The following is an 18,430-nucleotide window of genomic DNA, read 5'->3' on the forward strand; positions in this document are numbered from 1 at the left end:
ATCATGAGTATATACACAAAATCTAAAGACTAATACATTTGTTTCTCTTGTAAACATTTTGTGAAAAGAGCTGAACCATCACTTGCATATTATCTGAACACTTCTAAGAGATGTGAATTCAGAGGCAAATGAGCTCTGCTCTGCCAGATGATACGTTCAGGTGAAAGTTTGGGACTGTGTAGTGTCTGTGTAAAGAATGACAGCTTTAGGGTGCTACCCCAAGAGAAGTGCATTTCTTAAAAATAAAAATGATAAAACTGCTTCAGGTTAAGAAGCAATCGTATTTTAGTACACATGAAATGCAATTTTCCCCACAAGACAATGGTTTTCTGCCAGTTCTGTTTTCTATTTAACTTTCTAAGCAATTGATTTTAACAAAAAGTTAAAAAGAAATGTTTTGAATTGAACTAACCTAACAAGGGTTAAAAAATATTCATCTAATATTCTGTCTTAAATTTCTATACTACTAAAAGGCAACATTCAACTTTTGAGATTTTTTTTACAACTCCTGTAGTTTTCTTTGAATAAATTAATGGTAAAGTTATTTTAATTAATAATCTGTTCAGAGTACCTCATAAATCTTTTCTAAGATGACTAACCTACTTGTCTTCAAAAATATAATTTAAAATTTAGATGTCATAAGGCTCCCTAGTTGGTACTAATTATTTTTATCTCTTAAAGAGGTATTTTGCTTATTTTTCTTCCTGCTCTTTTTTATCTATATGCTGTCAATCTTAAATTATTTTACTTCTGTAGAAATCATGTGGACAACTTAGTAGTTGTTTTGCATTGTTTTCCTTTTAGAGGGAGAATGCTTAGAATAGTTACCTAGTGCCAAATATTTTTTAATTGTTGGTTAATTTCTGAGAAGCAGCTGGGACTTTACACTTAACAAATTTAAAAACTTATCATGTAAAATATGACTAAAAATGATTTTCATGACACTTAAAATCTTTGAGTAAAGCAGAAAAACTAACCTCAGGGGACTGACTATATATAAACACATAGCACATGCTTATACACCTACAAACACCAATGCATTAAGAATCTGCTACTGAATTGAAAAAAAATTGTGTATAGATGTTTAAAAATGAGATGCTTCTCTTAAAATTTGAGTGGTTATTAAATTACATCACATAAAAACGAGGAGATACAAGGAAGAATTCTAAATAGCAGAGCATTTGCCAAAGCCATCTAGAAAGACAGCCTACTCAGTGCTTATGGATTCAACTACTTTGTTCTTTACCCTCTCTCTCCTCTTAGACTGACTATATATAAACACATAGCACATGCTTATACACCTACAAACACCAGTGCATTAAGAATCTGCTACTGAATTGAAAAAAATTGTGTATAGATGTTTAAAAATGAGATGCTTCTCTTAAAATTTGAGTGGTTATTAAATTACATCACATAAAAACGAGGAGATACAAGGAAGAATTCTAAATAGCAGAGCATTTGCCAAAGCCATCTAGAAAGACAGCCTACTCAGTGCTTATGGATTCAACTACTTTGTTCTTTACCCTCTCTCTCCTCTTCCTCAGTCTTTGTTCAATAAGTATTAATATGACGGCAACTTTGATTAGAATTATTTAGCAATGAGAAAAGCACCAAGACTGAGTAAATTATTAACAATAAAATAAAAAATGGAACTACAAAACCTTTATTAGAAAATTACACCACAGTTTTTAATTTTTGGTTGTTTATAATTTATTTTTATGTTTTCGTATGTGAGAATACATGTCTCATTCATCTTTGGTCAGTAGTCACTGGTATAGAAAATTGGAGGGTAATGTTAGGCTACATGAAGAATAATAATATTCATCTGCCTGCCACACCACAGTTCTAGGATAACAGCGATAAAACATAATTAAACATAAAGCAGCCATAAGAAACTGATTATCAGTAGTTAAAAAAACTCAGAAAAGGAAAAATGTAAATTACAGAGTTTTAATTTTAATTTTATTTTGAGTCTCTTGGGCTGTGAGGTATATATTTTCTCCTTGCTATTACCCGACTTCTAGAAATATTAGTGAAATGTCTATAACCTTTTTAAAGTCTCCAGATATCATTGAAAAAGAAAACACCGCCATATTCTGCAACCGTTTTGTTTTTACTTAGGCTTTTTATTACTGGAATCATTTGTGAAATATGAATTATAATTTTACTCAGCCTAAGTTCTCACGTTAAAATGACACAGCATGCATAAAAGTAAATATCTCCTTGAATTTAGCTTAAATTGCGAATTTAACGATGTTACTAAAATGAGTTAATGTGAAGTTTACTGCATTGCAGGTGATGCTACCGGCATGTGTGGAGATCCAGGCACTCCAGGTCATGGTTCCAGACAGGAGAGTGATTTCAGAAGTAAAAGCACTGTACGTTTCGCTTGCGATACGGGTTACATCATCCATGGCTCTGAAGAAAGAACGTGTTTAGCCAATGGCAGTTGGACTGGAAGGCAGCCAGAATGCAAAGGTAATATCATGCAGGAACTGAATAGATTGAGAATGCTGGAATTTTATGTGCATCCAGATTCAGTGTATATGTAAAGTACAATGGTACTTTGGGTCCTTTCCTGCTCTCAACCATGAAATAAAAAAAGCAGTGTTGGAGACTGGATAAAGAAGATATGGTTTGTCTATCAATTGGGATACTTCTCAGCCATAAAAAATGAGGAATTAGAGTCATTTATAGGAAAATGGATGCATATTGAGGATATACTCTTTAGTGAAATAAAAAAGTCACACATGTGCAGATACCAAATAGTTTCTCCGGTGTGCAAAACTATAATCGCAAATAAGATCCTAATGGTATAATTGACAATGCAAAATAGTAAGAAAAAGGCTAAAGGTGTAGGGGAAGTGGGAAGGGTAGGGGAAAGGTAATAAGGGGAAAAATAGGAGAAAAAGAGAAAAAGGAAATAAAGGTTTTTCAAATAGGGAAGGGAGGAGGGGGTGAAGGGAGGGCAGGGACAAGGGGAAAAAATGAAAACCAAGACCTGTCATGTAAAGGTACAAGATCCCAATAATGAATGTAACTGTACTGTATACCTAAAATGTACCATTAAACTCAATGAGGGGAAAAAAAATGGAGTACTACTCAGAAAAAAAAGCAGTGTTTTAGAGACACTACTGTTATAGAACTGACAGGTAATAATTATATTTAGAAATTCTCATTGGTTATCTATATACAAAAATTGCTCATAGCATAGCATGCACTTAGAGTTAAAAGGTTAAAAAAATTAACAGGTTTATATTTAGTGTAGACAGCATGGAAAAATAAATTCTTTTTCCGGTAGGTATTTTACATTCCAGCCTTGTATGACTGAGAAATAAAGACAGATGTTTAAAAGTATAATTTTTGTTTGTAGAATACAATTAGTAGTTACTTGAAGTTATCAGATTTAGTTGTTTTTTTCTTAAATAAAGTGCTTGTTTGTTCTGATTGATGTAGAATTAACATGATTGAATCTTTAAGAGTTTGGTTAAGAAAGAAACATTGTGGCAAATTATTCTCCTAGTTATAATTGTTTCTTTGTGATTGTTTTCTTTCAAAACATAAGCCTATAAAGCTACAAAAGCAAATTTGATCTTACACCAGACATACCAGTTTGTAAATAAGAAATATTTATCAATAAAATATTTGTGAATTTTCTGATTAATATTTTGAAAATATTTTAAATATGTTTAGGATTAGTATCCATATGCTGGGAAATATAGCTATCATTTTTAAGTGGATAAATTCTAATAATCATAACAGAGAGTTGAAACTTAGCTGATGTAGGAAGAAGAGTTGGAAAACAAAGAGAAGCAGACTAAACTGATCACTTTATTTCTCAAAACTATTTGGGCCGGGGATTTGGTTCAGTGAATCTGCCACCTGCCTTGCAAGCACAAGGACCAGAGTTCAATCCCTGGTACAAAATTAAAAAAAAAAAAAAAAGAAAAAAAAAAAAAAGAGAGAGACTGTTTAACAAAGGCAAATTCTCATAAGGATTTTATAGACATCATTATGCATACAGCATTATACACGACTGATCTGTAGGTCAGCGCATTGATTAGCTGAACTACAGGTTATTTTAGAGATAAAATGCAGATGATCATTGACGTCTTAATGACATGTGATTTATGGATAGGAGTAGTATCAGTGGTAGCAAATACAATAAATATTTTTCTCCTCAATGGAGTTCATTACAATCACTCAATGAACAGGTTTTAGTAGATAAATGAGTGAGTGAAAGATATAAATAGAAAATACAAAAAAAGCAAAAAAATAGAAGTGTGTAAAATAAATTCAGAACTACTAATCAGAAATTTATGATTTAACATTAACAGACATCATTTTACACATGCTTAAAATGGTAATGTGAAATTCTGCTGTGTGTGCCCAGAAAAACTAGAATTTTAGATCACAACATCACTTGTATTATATTTTAAGATTAATTTGATAAAAAACATAAAATCCACAGGATATATCTATTGTTTAATTTATTATACCACTTGTGAGAAATTATTTTTCTAAACAAAATAAAGTTTTTTTTTCTTTTTTGGTACATTTTAGGTGTACAGTACAGTTTCATTCATCATTGGGATCTTTACTTTTACATGGCGTATCTTGGTTCTTATTTTTTCCCCAAGGGAATTGCGTGATTTCTTGAGAGCAGCCATTCTTTGTGGGGTGAGGTGGAATCTCAGTGTTATTTTCATCTGCATCTCTCGAATGACCAGTGATGCTGAACATTTCTTCATATGTTTATTTACTGCTTTCACTTCTTTGAGAAGTGTCTGTTCCTTTCAGATGCCCATTTTTGAATTGCACTTTTAAATTTGGGGGGGCCTGATCTTTTTGTTTTTTGTATATTCTAGGTAGTAGACAATTATACAGAAAGTAAGTTTAATAAGAAACAATCATGAGAATAAAATTTTGTATTTAATTATTTGTAACTAACAGTTGTGAAAAAACTTACACTAGGAAAATTTATAAACAGCTGTATATTTATACAATGTAATAGTGCATAATCAATAAAACATTAAAATATAGTTTCTGAAGCAAAATGAGAAAATGTGCCACATGTAAATTTCAGTTAAAATAAGGTTAAGGGCTAGGGATTTAGCTCAGTGGTCCCACCGCCTGCCTCACAAGCACAAGGTTCAGAGTTTAATCCCCAGTACCAAAATAAAATAAAGTAAAGTAAAACATTAAAATTATAGTCCATTAGAACTTTGGAAAATGTTATTCCTATGAGAAAAATTATAAAAAGAAATCCTTAAATGTAGCATAATAGAAATATGGAGTAGAGAAAATTAAATCTCTTTAATCCAAGTGACTTTGTTGTTGTTATATTAGTTTAATTTACAATAAAATATCAAAACTTTCACAGAATGCTAAGCATAAAGTATGTTAAATATAAAAACAAAATAATTTATGTTACTGAATATAACCAATAGATAGAGCAAAACAAATGTAAAGAACATAGTATTATTGACAGATTAACAAGTTCCACAAAAATTATGGCCAATGATGTGATAGAGAATCTGTTAAAACAAACAAAATTTACATTTTTGATACAAGGGCATAGTGTTATATAATGTTTTAGCACTTCCTTTTATAATTTTGCTACATACTTATGAAGATAGCCTTAAATTTTGTAAAGTATCAAAATATTTTCTGATATTACAGGAAATTTTATTTTATATTTTCTTTATGAATGTTTTTAAGATATTTTGAAAATGTACATGTACTGCACTGTTGACAAATAGCTGTCCTTGTATTACATAATAGTTAATTATTAAAAAATTTGTACTTGGGATTCCTGTTTAGGATATAGTGAAACTTAATGAATGTTCTTATGAGAATGTAGTAACTTTGGTTTTGTACTTCTTTATTTTTTTGTATCCCTTGACTCCAAAATAGAGAGTAAAACTTTTTTTTTTTTTTTTTTTTTTTTTTTTTTTTGTACTGGGGATTGAACTCGGGTCCTTGCGCTTGCAAGGCAGGCCACCGAACCACTGAGCTAAATCCCTGGCTAGAATAAAACTTTTTAATGCAAATCAGTTACACATTTATATACCAATATGTGTGCATGCCTATAATATTTAAATGGCATGTAGATGTTTGCCCCTGGGACTACAAATACAATAATTGTCTATTGCATTATAATACTGTTACCTTGCTTCCAAATTTATGTGAGTTGCTTTTTAAGAAGAGAGTCTTACAATCCCTCTCTGAAAGATTTCTGGTACCCAAAGGCAGTACTCTGCAACTAATTACTTTGTGAAGTTTTTACTGAAGCTCCTACCGGCAGTTTTAAGTGAATCTGTTATTATGATTTATTCCCAGTAATTTAGTCCAGTAATTAAGCTAATAAAATCAACATAAATTCATCTTGAATTTTGGTAGCATGAAAGAGAGCTCACCACTTATTTTGAAAGATTTTATTTCTCTTCTGGATAATTTGAAATTATCACATAGTCATTAAGTCTTTTGGAAAAGGTCTCTAATTGCATCATTTTATACATGTTTAAACATCTTGTCATAGCTGTACAGTGTGGTAACCCAGCAACGACAGCCAATGGGAAAGTCTTTCGAATCGATGGCATGACGTTTTCCAGTTCAGTCATCTATTCCTGCATGGAAGGATACATTCTTTCTGGACCTTCAGTGAGACAGTGCACGGCCAATGGGACATGGTCTGGAAGCCTGCCTAACTGTACGAGTAAGTGTTTATTCAGTATTCAAAAAGGCATTGTTTACAGAAAGTTTGAGTATATAAATATATATTTTTGTTATTAACAATACCATGCATTGTTTTAAATATTTTTATTGTCTTTCTGGTTAACACCTGATAGTATTACAGTTAAAGCGTACATTAGTGACTTTAAGTATGACTTGACTTACCAGGGTACTGTGTTGGCTGACAGAAGAAATAGAGATCAAAGAGAAATCATGCTATTAAATATAGTTCGGTAGAATTTCAAGAATAATGATGACAAATCAGCTGTAGTCAAGATTAAAAATGCAATGGATACAGCTTTAGTTTGCCAGTTCAACCCCAATGAGTAACTAACTTGGTTCTTTAAATGTGATACTCATTCGCATTGTTGGGACCCAATACCAGATACACATAATTTAAAGAAGGAGAGGTGCGTTTGACTTATGGTTTCCAAGAGTTCAGTCTGTGATCGTCAGGCTCCACAGCAGAAACATCCTGACAAAAGTTGTGGCAGGAGAAAGCTGCTCAATCCCTAACAGTAAAGAAGTGAGAAGACAGGGAAAGAGCTGGGAATGCGGACAAGAACACACCATTCCAGGTCACACCTCCATAACTACCTTCTCCAGTCAGGTTCAACGTCCGAACCATGCCAGTCACCCACTGATGAATGTGGTTCCTCATGAACCAGTCACCTTTCAAAAGCACCATCTCTGAACACATGAGACTTTGGGGGAACATTTTGGATTTAAACCATGATATTAAACCTCCAGCCCCCCAAAGACTCACATTCATATGATTATATGAGATGCATTTTTTAATCCAACACTTGCAAGAGTGTTAGCCGCTCCAGAACTGCTCAGAATTTCAAATCAGAGCCTACTCTGAGTTTCAAGGAATAATTAGTTGTAAACCACTCTAAAAAAGCAAGTTATTTAATTCTAAATACAGTGGTATAGGGTAAATGTACCCATTCTAAAAGGGAACAACAGAAAACAAAAAAAAAAAGAGTAGGACTAAAACATTAGTAGGCCAAACATTAATCCTGCAACTTCACGTCTTGCTTCCTGGGCATGAAGTTGGAAAATGTCAGAGGGCTTGAACAGCCCAACCCACGTGGCCTTCTGGTTGTGGCCCAAAGCTCTCTGATACACGGTGCGTGTTTCCTTGGCGTTCATTCCGCCCTCCTCCCATCTCCAGCTTCCCGGGATCCCCGCTGCACCCTCCGTTCATTCCCACAGCTTCGTGCGCTGTCCTTTTGTGATTTGTTTCCGTCACTCAAGGATTGCTGAGCTTGATTGACTGATGCCACTGCTTCGAAATTTGTTTTTTGCCTCTTGTTTTTGTTTTGTCTTGTTTTGAATTCAGCTGTTTCTTGTTTCTGCATTCTGAACTGAACCAAATGTCTTCCTACTAATTTGGAGAATATCTCAGTTTTGGGACTCGGAACAATTTATCAATTAACAGATATGAATGACTGTTTACCTACTACACTATGCCATCTGAGCCTTTAAAAGTCATCCACCTTTTTGCATCAGCTTTGTAAATACTTGTTAACTGATTGAAATATATGAATAATTTTTTTTTTAACAGAATACATGATTTGCTATTCTAATTCCACTTTAAATTACTTGCCGGTAGAGCCTATGATTTTATTTTATTATTTTATTTTTTTAATTTTTGGTACTGGGGATTGAACTCTGGTCCTTGCACTTGCAAGGCAGGCCACTGAAACACTGAGCTAAATCCCCAGCCCTTAGAGCCTATAATTTTAAAGCTGACATAGCTCATAGGTTTCGGTATGTACTGTGTGCCCACTCTATAGTTATTGCAGAGAGTTAAGTAGTATATTGAGAATAAAAAGACCTTTTGAATAATACATTGCACAATGAATAATGATTTTATTTACTCATGAATAAATACTTCAATCTTATATTTAAAGATGTTTTCCGGCTTTTGTAAAGATAAATTTAACATCCTATTTCCCGTGTTTGAAAATGACTTTGACTTTTTAATTAAAAGGACTTCATTTTTCCCTAGGGATTTTTATTTAAGTTAAAAGTTACATAGTTCAAAACACAGTATTTTCATATACCATATAGAAAAACTAAACTTCATTTCTTTGTCAGTTCTTTACAGACAAATATTGTATTGAAAAATGTAATTCAACTGTTACCTTTTCGATGATGAACTATTATTATATACAAGCTGGGAATGTCTGCCAGTTGCCTTTAGTAGGAAAAAGAAAAAAAGAAATTTAACATTCTACTGACAACTCAAACCATAAGCCAAACCAAACAAAATCACAGAAAATAAAAAACAAAACAAAGCAAAACCAAAGCTACCTACCAGAAAGGAGTGGAGGTGGTTTTGTGGAAACTAAAACAGCCCACATTTCTGTAATTTAAAAATCTAATATACTGATAGCATTTATATGGGGAAGATAGCATTTAATTCAAATCATTACTTCAGGTTTCTTTTCACTAATTTGCAGAAAAGTTATTTTTAAAAAATGATTGATATATTTAAAAGAGTCTTACAGTTTTGAAGAGTGTCCTAAATATGTTTTGCATAGATTAGGAAACTGAGTTAACAAACTATTTAAAAACTACTTTTTGAATCCTTGAAAAGCTCAGTGCCAAGTAGTAATTTTTACCAGGTTTTACCAGGTTAAATTTTCCATTCAATTTAATTGTTTTACATAGATGCCAAATATATTAAATTCAAGGAAAATATATATTTTAAATAAAATTTTATTTAACTTATTTGTCTTTTGGAGATAGTTTTTATAGTGGCCACATGTAAGGACCTAAATATAAATTTGAAATTAATACATTTCTAAATTAAATCTCTGATAGCCCATTTTGAAATCTACATGTCTTCATCTGTGTGTACTGAATTAACAAAACACTTTTTTTTTTTTTTTTGGTACAGGTATTGAACTTGGGTCCTTGCATTTGCGAGGCAGGCAGTGGAACCACTGAGATAAATCTCTGGCCCCTAACAAAACATTTAGATTGAGTAATTTATGAAGAACAAAATTTCTCAATTACAACTCAAACATCAATTCATAAGAGTTTAGTTATCTAAAGTATATTTATTGCATATATATATATATATAATATATATATTTCTACATGAGGAACTATTATGTCATTAAAATAAGTTACATGGCTCTATGGGTAGCAACATGCAAAAATGTCCATTAGATATTGTTCCAATGAATTCTGTTTATAAAAATTGTGGGAGACTGATCTCCTTTTACAAAAAAGTACAAATTTATAATGCCAACAATAAGTAGTTAAAAGAGAAAGTTTTGAAGTGGCAAGGACTGTGTAGAACTGGCTGGATTATGATAATATTTTTATTGCAGGGGTTATATACTTAGATTTTTCACAAATATTACGCATCAGTTTTAAAGGAGAGTAACAAGAAAACTTCCATAAGCAAATTCAAAACCTTAGAAGAACTTATGCATTTTTGTGAATTTGAACTGATAATTTAATTCCTCCTTCATGTACTCGTTACACTCTTTATTCTTTAAACAAATATTTAATCCTTCACAATGAGCCATGCTGTAGACTGGGATCTAGGAATAGGACAGCACAAAAAGGAGACAATATATATGTTTGTCTTTATGGAATCTATTACCACGTGTGCATGTGTCTCTGGGTGTGTGATGTATGTACTTAGCAAGCATTAATCTTAGTGTGAAGCCCTTAAGAGCTGTCATTCTAAGGCTTTGCCTAAAAATCCCAAAGCCTCCTATGCTGGCTGAGAATAAACTGGTAGTGAATGAATTGACTTGCGGAGCAGGTGCTGTTTACAAAGACTGTTGCTATGGGAAACTGCCATTTGATCGGCCTTTCCTTCATTAGGAAGTCACCAGCAAATCTTTCTGAAGCTGTTATTATCAGACTTTTCATTCATGATGCTGCCAGAACATGCACGGCTCTTCCTTAGTGCATGTGCAAAATAAACCCTCTGTCCCCGCTTTCAGGGGCTGCATCTCAGCTCGTGTGTCCTCTGAACTAGTCAGCTGCTCTTTGCCAAGATTCTAATTCAGTCTGTGAAAACACTGTCCAGAAAGTAACAGTTTCTACATGTTCTAGTTAATTTCCCCTTCCTAATTAGGAATGAAGATTAAAATAAAGACTCTCTTAAAGTAAAGTAAAATTAAGAAGCTTTATAACTATTTTTATGTGGTTATAAATTCTGAAATTGCAAATGAAATGACATTTTTAGTAATGAACAGAATTATTTGATTTCCTATCCAATTCACTTGTATAATTAAACAAGTCTTTTCCTCATCAATAATCACAGAAAGAGAACTCTTCTTATGTTCAAAATTCTTAATAGAAGTGAGACAAAAAGACCAAGTAAATTTGATTTCATCAGCTTCCTCCAGGACTCTGGAATTCTCAAGTGGAGAATAAAAATATTCTTGAATTTTTTTCCTCATTGAGTTTATTGGTACATTTTAGGTACACAGTGCAGTTACATTCATTTTTCGGATCTGGTACCTTTACATGACAGGTCTTGCTTCGCATTTTTTCCCCCTTGTCCCTGCCCTCCCTTCACACCTTCCTCCCCTCCCCATTTACAAACATTTTATTTCCATTTTCTTTTCTTTTCCCTTATTTCCTTTCCCCTACCCTTCCCACTTTCCCTATACCTTTAGCCTTTTTCTTCCTATTTCACATTGTCAATCATCCCATTAGGATCTTATGTACTATTATAGTTTATTAACACCAGAGAAAAATATTCTTAAATTTAAATGCCACACTCATAGTACTTTTTGGGCTCGGGCTGGAGATTTAGTTCAGTGGCACCATGCCTGCTTCACAAATGCAAGTTCCTGAGTTTGATCCCCAGTACCAATAACAACAACAACAACAACAAAAACAACAACAAAACAGATAAACAAACTTCTTGGGCTCTACAGATTAGAATGCTATGAAAGGAACTTGCCATTCATAAATTGTGGTGGAAAATAAACATAACCTACTTGAAGTGCTGTTAAGGTCTTTCCTGCCTAAATCCATTCTGAGTGAATTCAATATGCAGCATTGGGAGCAAGGGGGAGCGAACCATGTTTACCTGATAAAATTTACCTTTCTAAAAACACAAGCATTCGGGAGACTAAAACACAGGTATACTACATGATTTTATCTCTGGAAAATAAAAAAGGGTAGCTTGGATGTTTTGTTCTTACTAGCCTGAAAACTTTTGGTCAATTTATTGCTCAAATCATGCTTAAATCCTGTGTCTTATAAACAGTTAACACTTTTGTGGTTTATTTATAATCTTGGTTATATGTTATTCTTAAACTTTGTTTTGTTATTTGTATTTTCAAAGCTATCTTGTCATTTTGAAAGGTTTTATATGGCATTGGAAATAAATAATTTTCCCCATTAACTTTATTAGTGCATTTAAAGCTAATAATACAGTTACACTTATCATTGGGCTCTTGTACCTCTATCTTACAAGTCTTGGTTCTTATTTTTTCCCTATTCCCCTGCCCTCCCTTCACCCACTTCACCCTTCCCTATTTACAAAGACTTTGTTTCCATTTTTTCTTTTCCCTTATTTCCTTTCCCCTCCCCTTTCCACTTCCCCTTTAGTCGTTTTCATAATTTTATGATGCATGCTGTCACACTTACGGGCAGAGACCAGTGTAGCCAAGAGTCCTGTGCATAGAAGGCTCTTGTGCTTAGCGTTTAAAGCTCTAAATGGCCACCCTACATTCTTAACAATATCGCCTCTGAATTCCTATTTTACAAATGATGTCTGCTGATACATCGGGACAGGGACTGAGGGTTTGGGGCCCCTGGACCCGAGCATTCCGCTTCTCATAATTCTTGGGTTGGGTTCTAGGCCTTTTACTCCCCTCAGCCTGATACCCTTGGCTTTGCATCGCCGATCCATTCCCACTCCTGCCCTGGGACACTGATCTTTCCACACAGCAGATGGATTGTGTCTCATGGGCTGCTGTTGTACTTTCCTTGTGGGAGCTGACCGCCAGTGGGGAGGGTCAGAAATGTTACATTCTTGGAGTTGCGGCGTTGGTTGAAGAAAGCTGTAGCTGTGCTTGACGTATGCTGACACCACTGTGGAGACTTCACACCCATCCCCAATCTAGATAGCAGGTGTATTGTAGAATAGAAGCTGCTGTCTCTTCACGTTTGTTTTTCTTCTTGGTTATTATGAGAAGTTGATTTGTCCACCTCCAACCATATCGTTTTCATTTATCAGTGAGCCTGCAATTCAGATATAATACCCAGTATGTGGTGAACTCATTTATTTATTGAATAAAATATTATTTGTGGACTTAGCATTATTTTAATTAAAAGGTATCATGATATCCAAGAAACCTCATAAATTAAAGATGTCGGTAGCCACTCACAGAAATAAATATTACAAATATTATATTAGAAATCTGATTCTGTCTGATGATTTCTTGATGGTCATGTACTGAAAGTTATAGCCTCAGAGTTCCTGTGACATAACGGCGTATTAACCTAGACTTTCAGAGTCGAAATGAGAGTTTCTGAACCGTATGCATAGAATTCGTAATGAGTACTCCTGACCGTAATCAAAAACTGCAGTATGAGGTTTAAATATGCCTGTGTTCATGACCTGGTAACTAATTTTCCCTACTTATGTATTGAGGCTGCCATATGCTTACTCCTCCTCTCCATTAAGTGCATGACACATTAACCATCTGCTCTTCTAATCCCATACCGATAGTCATCAGTTGTGGAGACCCGGGCACACCTGCCAACGGACTAAGATATGGGGATGATTATGTTGTTGGACAAAATGTTTCCTACATGTGCCAGCCAGGGTACACAATGGAATTGAATGGCTCCAGAGTCAGGACTTGCACCACGAACGGCACATGGAGTGGAGTGATGCCATCTTGCAGAGGTAAGAGAATGATTTTCCATGGCAAACACCTTATATTTTCTAATTTCTATGTGATTTTAAAGTACATTTAAATTAACTGTTTTATTCTGCTTCTTTTTCTGGTACTGAAAAGTGACAGTTTTTTTTAAATGTTCATATATATGATTTTAAAATTATGTTTTGACAAACCATTATATCTTATTGTAACTACAATGGGCTTTAATGCAATAAAAAGAAGAAAAATACAAAGTGTAATCACACTGTTACTTTTATTGATGGGTGAACGTCTCAGAAAGAATGGAACCTTAATGAATTCTAACTCATGTGTGGAACTCTTTAGGTAGAGTCACTCAAGGATGGGGAAAAAGGGCTTTCTCTAATTTGAGAAAAATCAGCCTAATTTATAGAACTGTAGTTATTCTTAACCAAAATGAGAACCTGTTTCTTCAAAAAATAGACTCTAGTATTTTTCTCTTAGTCAATGTAGGAGTACAGTTGCTACTTTAAACTGTTTTATTCCACTTGAAATAGTTTCATAATCCTTTACCTGCTTTTATGATTACTTGTAGAATATCATACATATAATATCATTTTATTATTTTATAACAATTTTCATTTTTATTAACTGAGATTTCTCATCCATATGTCTTTTTAATGTCTGTGAATTGATAGTTTACTATATCCCTGATGATTTATAATCTAAAGTAATTTCTACTTTTTGGTTTATACAGTTTCAGAAGCATATCACTATAAGCACATAGTATTTCCAAACATATGAACACCCATTTTATGTTTTAGAAGTTGTTCAATTCATTCCCAATTCTTAATATTAAAGAACTCCAAAAACTCATTTAGATTGTCATATTAGAACTTTTTATTTTTAGACCTTTAAGTTGTTATCTCTCCTTTTTCTTTAATCTCTTCTATCTTATTGAGCCTGTCTTCCCTTGAGGACAACTTAAATAAATTTAAGCACAACACATTTTTTAGAATATAAAAATATACTTACAAATCCAATGCTGATAGACGTCAGTTGTGGAAACCCAAGTATACCTGCTAATGTAATAGATATGGAGACAACGTCTCTCTTAAAAATCCCTCCAGTGCCTACTTTAAATTCCAAGAAAAAAATTAGTATTTACAAATGTAGCTATTTTTCGTGTACTCTAGCCATCGTATTCTGGCTTGTCTCACCCAGATGTTTACCTAAACTTGGTTTATTGACTTCATTTTAACACAAATCTCAATGCTTACAGAAACCGATATGGTTACTGTAATCAGCAGTATGATCTGTGTTTTCAAAATACTGTAGGACTGTTTCTAAATTCTTCTTTCACAATGCCGATACTGTCTGTAGCCAGACCACCCAGCTTCCAAGTCTGTGTAAAGGTTACTGGAAAATAATTTACCTAAAACTAATAATTTATCAGTTCAGTACCCTGGATAGCAGGCCATCTCTGTTGGCTTCCCCTTTGTCAGCCAGCTTGCTGTTTTGTAAAAGAATCTCTGACAACCAGTAGCCATTATGTTGCCAAGAAAAAGGAGCGTCCTAGAGGGCCTAATTCCAGAGATATGCTTTAGGAGCACTACCAAGAGAATAAAACATGTCACACTGCATTGTCCTCCGAAAGGTTAAATTAGCACACATGCTTCTTCTAATGGTACTTATTTATTTTTTACAGCCAGGATATTTCAACAGCTGTTTCTAATCACTTTTAATGTAATTGCAGCTGTTACCTGCTCAGCTCCTCCCCAGATCTCTAATGGAAGGCTGGAAGGAACAAATTTCGACTGGGGCTTTAGTATTAGCTACATCTGTTCTCCGGGATACGAACTCTCCTTCCCTGCTGTCTTGACCTGTGTCGGCAACGGTACCTGGAGTGGTGAGGTACCACAATGCTTACGTAAGTTTAACTTCCACACTTTAAATGGTGCTTTAAAATAGCAGTTTTTAAATTTTTCAAGTTTGCTGCAACATATACGACACGTTAAGACTCCTCCAGTGCCTCATTAAAATTCAAAGACAGAAATCAGCACTTGCCAATGTAGCTATTTTTTCACGTTCTCCAACCATTATATTTTTTCTGGTCTCACTCCAAATATCGGGCTACACTTCTTTATTTATTAACTTTTCTTATTTTATAAAAATTATTTAACGTAGAAATCTTCATAGATTACTTCTGGAAAATTACTCTTATTTACGTCCAGTTTATTCTAATCCATTACTTTTTAGTCACGAATATCATTTTACAAAATAAACATGTCATTTCTACATGTTTATTCATTTCAAATTGTTCCAGTGGCTATACAATGATTCTTTTTACACATCTAAAATTACCAAGGGAATCATGGAAAGTAAAGACTATTACTTTGTAGAGAGTAGTGAATACTATAAGAATACAAAGCCAAATAAAACCACATTTATGTTGAGAGAGAAAAAAAAATGGGCGCATCAGGAAAAGAAACACATACAAACATTTTAATAATAAATTTATTGAAACATCATGAGGTTAATACCCTCTTCAAGATGAGCTCAGAGTGGTGGCTATTCACTTCCCAGACTTTTATTGGTATGGTGAACTCCTGAATTGTGTATACTTATTTTTCATTTACTCTGTAAATATATTATTGCTACCTATCTATCTATATAATATATTTGCATATAATATATGTATATATGACATAAACACATGCATATTACTGTAGCATCTGATGTGATAAGTATTTAGCCCCGGGATATTTCCTGCTGTCTCATTCGTGGTCCTTTTTTTCCATCTGAGCACGAAGTAGAGAACTCTGCCTGTTCCTATGGCCTTGAAGATGGGCAGAGTCTGAGCCTTGTAGAACTCTCTGGGGTCTTCTCAACTTACACACAATGGAAGCCAAATCCCCTTCAGGTCACTATACTTGCTCCTCCTCTCCCTGTGATTTCACCGCAGTTCAGGACTCGCTTCCTCATCCTTTCTTCTCAGTGTGCACAGATCTCTTTACTTTTCCCCTTGAACTCCCAACTGTAGTTGGCATCAAAGCTTTTGTAATTATTCTTCACTTTGCCTGTTATTCTTTCAGCTTTTTTCTAAAAATCTCTTTTCTTGGTATCATTTTAAACCTTGTTTAAAATTTCCTGTGTTGAACTTAGCCCTCCAAGGTGGCATTTATTCTCCTTAATTTAGTAGTGGCTTCGTCTTGTCATTAAACCACTCTCAGTTTTATTTGCTTATTTGTCTATGTCCTCTACTCAAATTGATATTCCCCAGAGGCAAAAATGTTGGTTTGTTCCTGCTGTAACTCTGCTGTATAACGCAGTCCTTGACAGGTATCAAAATTTACATCAATTTCGTTATTAAGATGGTATGGAATTTGTGCAGGGATGGAAGGTATATCAGTGTTACAGAGTACAGAGAATGGAACTATTCATAGATGCTTGGTATAAAACAAGTCATTGGGTACAGCATGAACATCTGAGTTCTGAAAAGCAGTGGTACACACACACACATGCACACACACACACACACACACACACACATGCAATCTGTCTCCCTCCAAATCATAAATCATTGCCAGACTCATTAAAAGCTTTTATATGAAAGTTCTAATAGTAATACTCTGTCTTAATTCTGAGAGGATAAGAAAAGATTTCCTAGATAATATATATTTTATGAGGTGAAACTGATAAAAATTTTGGAAACAATCAGCAAATTCAAAATTAGAAATAAAATTTCTCATCAAAGACCAATTATACCTTGAGCAATATCTTGATATGTATAAAAACTTATGATAATATCTATTATATATGAAGTCGTTCTCAAACAAAGATGAGAATAAAATAAAAATGGGTTAAAGAGCTCTTTACTAACCATAAGATTGAAAAAAACAAAATTAGTGACAAATGTTGGTGCAGATGAACAGTGTAAACATTTATTCACTGATGGTGGGTGTGCAAATTGATACAAACATTTACAAACTAATTGCTGTGATCTACCAACTTTAAAGATGTGTGGTCTCTTGCCCCCAAATTATATTACTAGTTATATACCCTACAGAAAATTTTGTACATATGAATAAGGAGATGTGTGCAGGAATATTAATATCAGCATTGTTTTTAGTGATAAAAATAAAACAATTTAACATATATACACACATACAGCAGTTACAGATACATACAAATTAATTAAATAGCCAAGATAATTCATTTTGGGGGCTTCCTAATGAAAAGTCTTTTCTCTTTAACTCATTTTAAAATATGTCATTTTCCCTTAAAATGTTTGTCCCGGTAAATGCCAGCTTTTTCTAAGATCTATGTCTTAAGGCTCCAAATCTGCTATTAATAAATGGATTTACACATGAATCCCCAGAATGACACGGCAATGATGCAACTTTTGTCTCCACCCTAGTTATCTGTCGGATCTGAATCCATCTGATCGAATTCCTAGAGTTTCTGCACGCTCAATCTGCTCCAGCCCCACTGGACTCATAATTCTTTCTCCTGTGAGCTGGATATGCCCGAGCCTATGCCTCTGGCCATGTTGTTCCCTCTCTGTGGAAGGTGCTCGCTTGGCAGATCAGCATGGATAACCACCTTTCTCCCCTCCGCATCTCTCTCTAGCAAGTCTGCCTTTGCCACTTTACATAAACTCTGGCTCCACATTGACCCAGCACCTTGCACACACACGCAGTCTTCGTGTCCTCCCCTTGAAATATTTTCCCCAATAATGTGTTGCTTTCTCAGTACTTTGTTTCTTGGTTATCTCATGTGTGTATATGTGTATGTATGTATGTATGTATACAATTTTGCCTCTCTCACAAGTA

At 34.0% G+C, this 18,430-nt stretch overlaps 1 protein-coding gene across 2 annotated transcripts in view; it reads left to right on the top strand.

Moving 5' to 3' along the window:
- Csmd3 (CUB and Sushi multiple domains 3) overlaps positions 1 to 18,430 on the top strand; it is a 1,090,649-nt gene that overhangs the window by 1,042,303 nt on the left and 29,916 nt on the right. For both annotated transcript variants that reach the window (XM_010619527.3, XM_033759931.1), the window contains 4 exons: positions 2,296 to 2,478; positions 6,542 to 6,718; positions 13,463 to 13,642; positions 15,352 to 15,525. In XM_010619527.3, coding sequence (XP_010617829.1) covers positions 2,296 to 2,478; positions 6,542 to 6,718; positions 13,463 to 13,642; positions 15,352 to 15,525 — 714 coding nt within the window. The remainder of the gene's footprint in view (positions 1 to 2,295; positions 2,479 to 6,541; positions 6,719 to 13,462; positions 13,643 to 15,351; positions 15,526 to 18,430) is intronic.

This window comes from Fukomys damarensis, unplaced genomic scaffold (genome assembly GCF_012274545.1).
Source record: "Fukomys damarensis isolate Sample0158 unplaced genomic scaffold, DMR_v1.0_HiC HiC_scaffold_5, whole genome shotgun sequence".
NCBI classification, from domain to species: domain Eukaryota; kingdom Metazoa; phylum Chordata; class Mammalia; order Rodentia; family Bathyergidae; genus Fukomys; species Fukomys damarensis.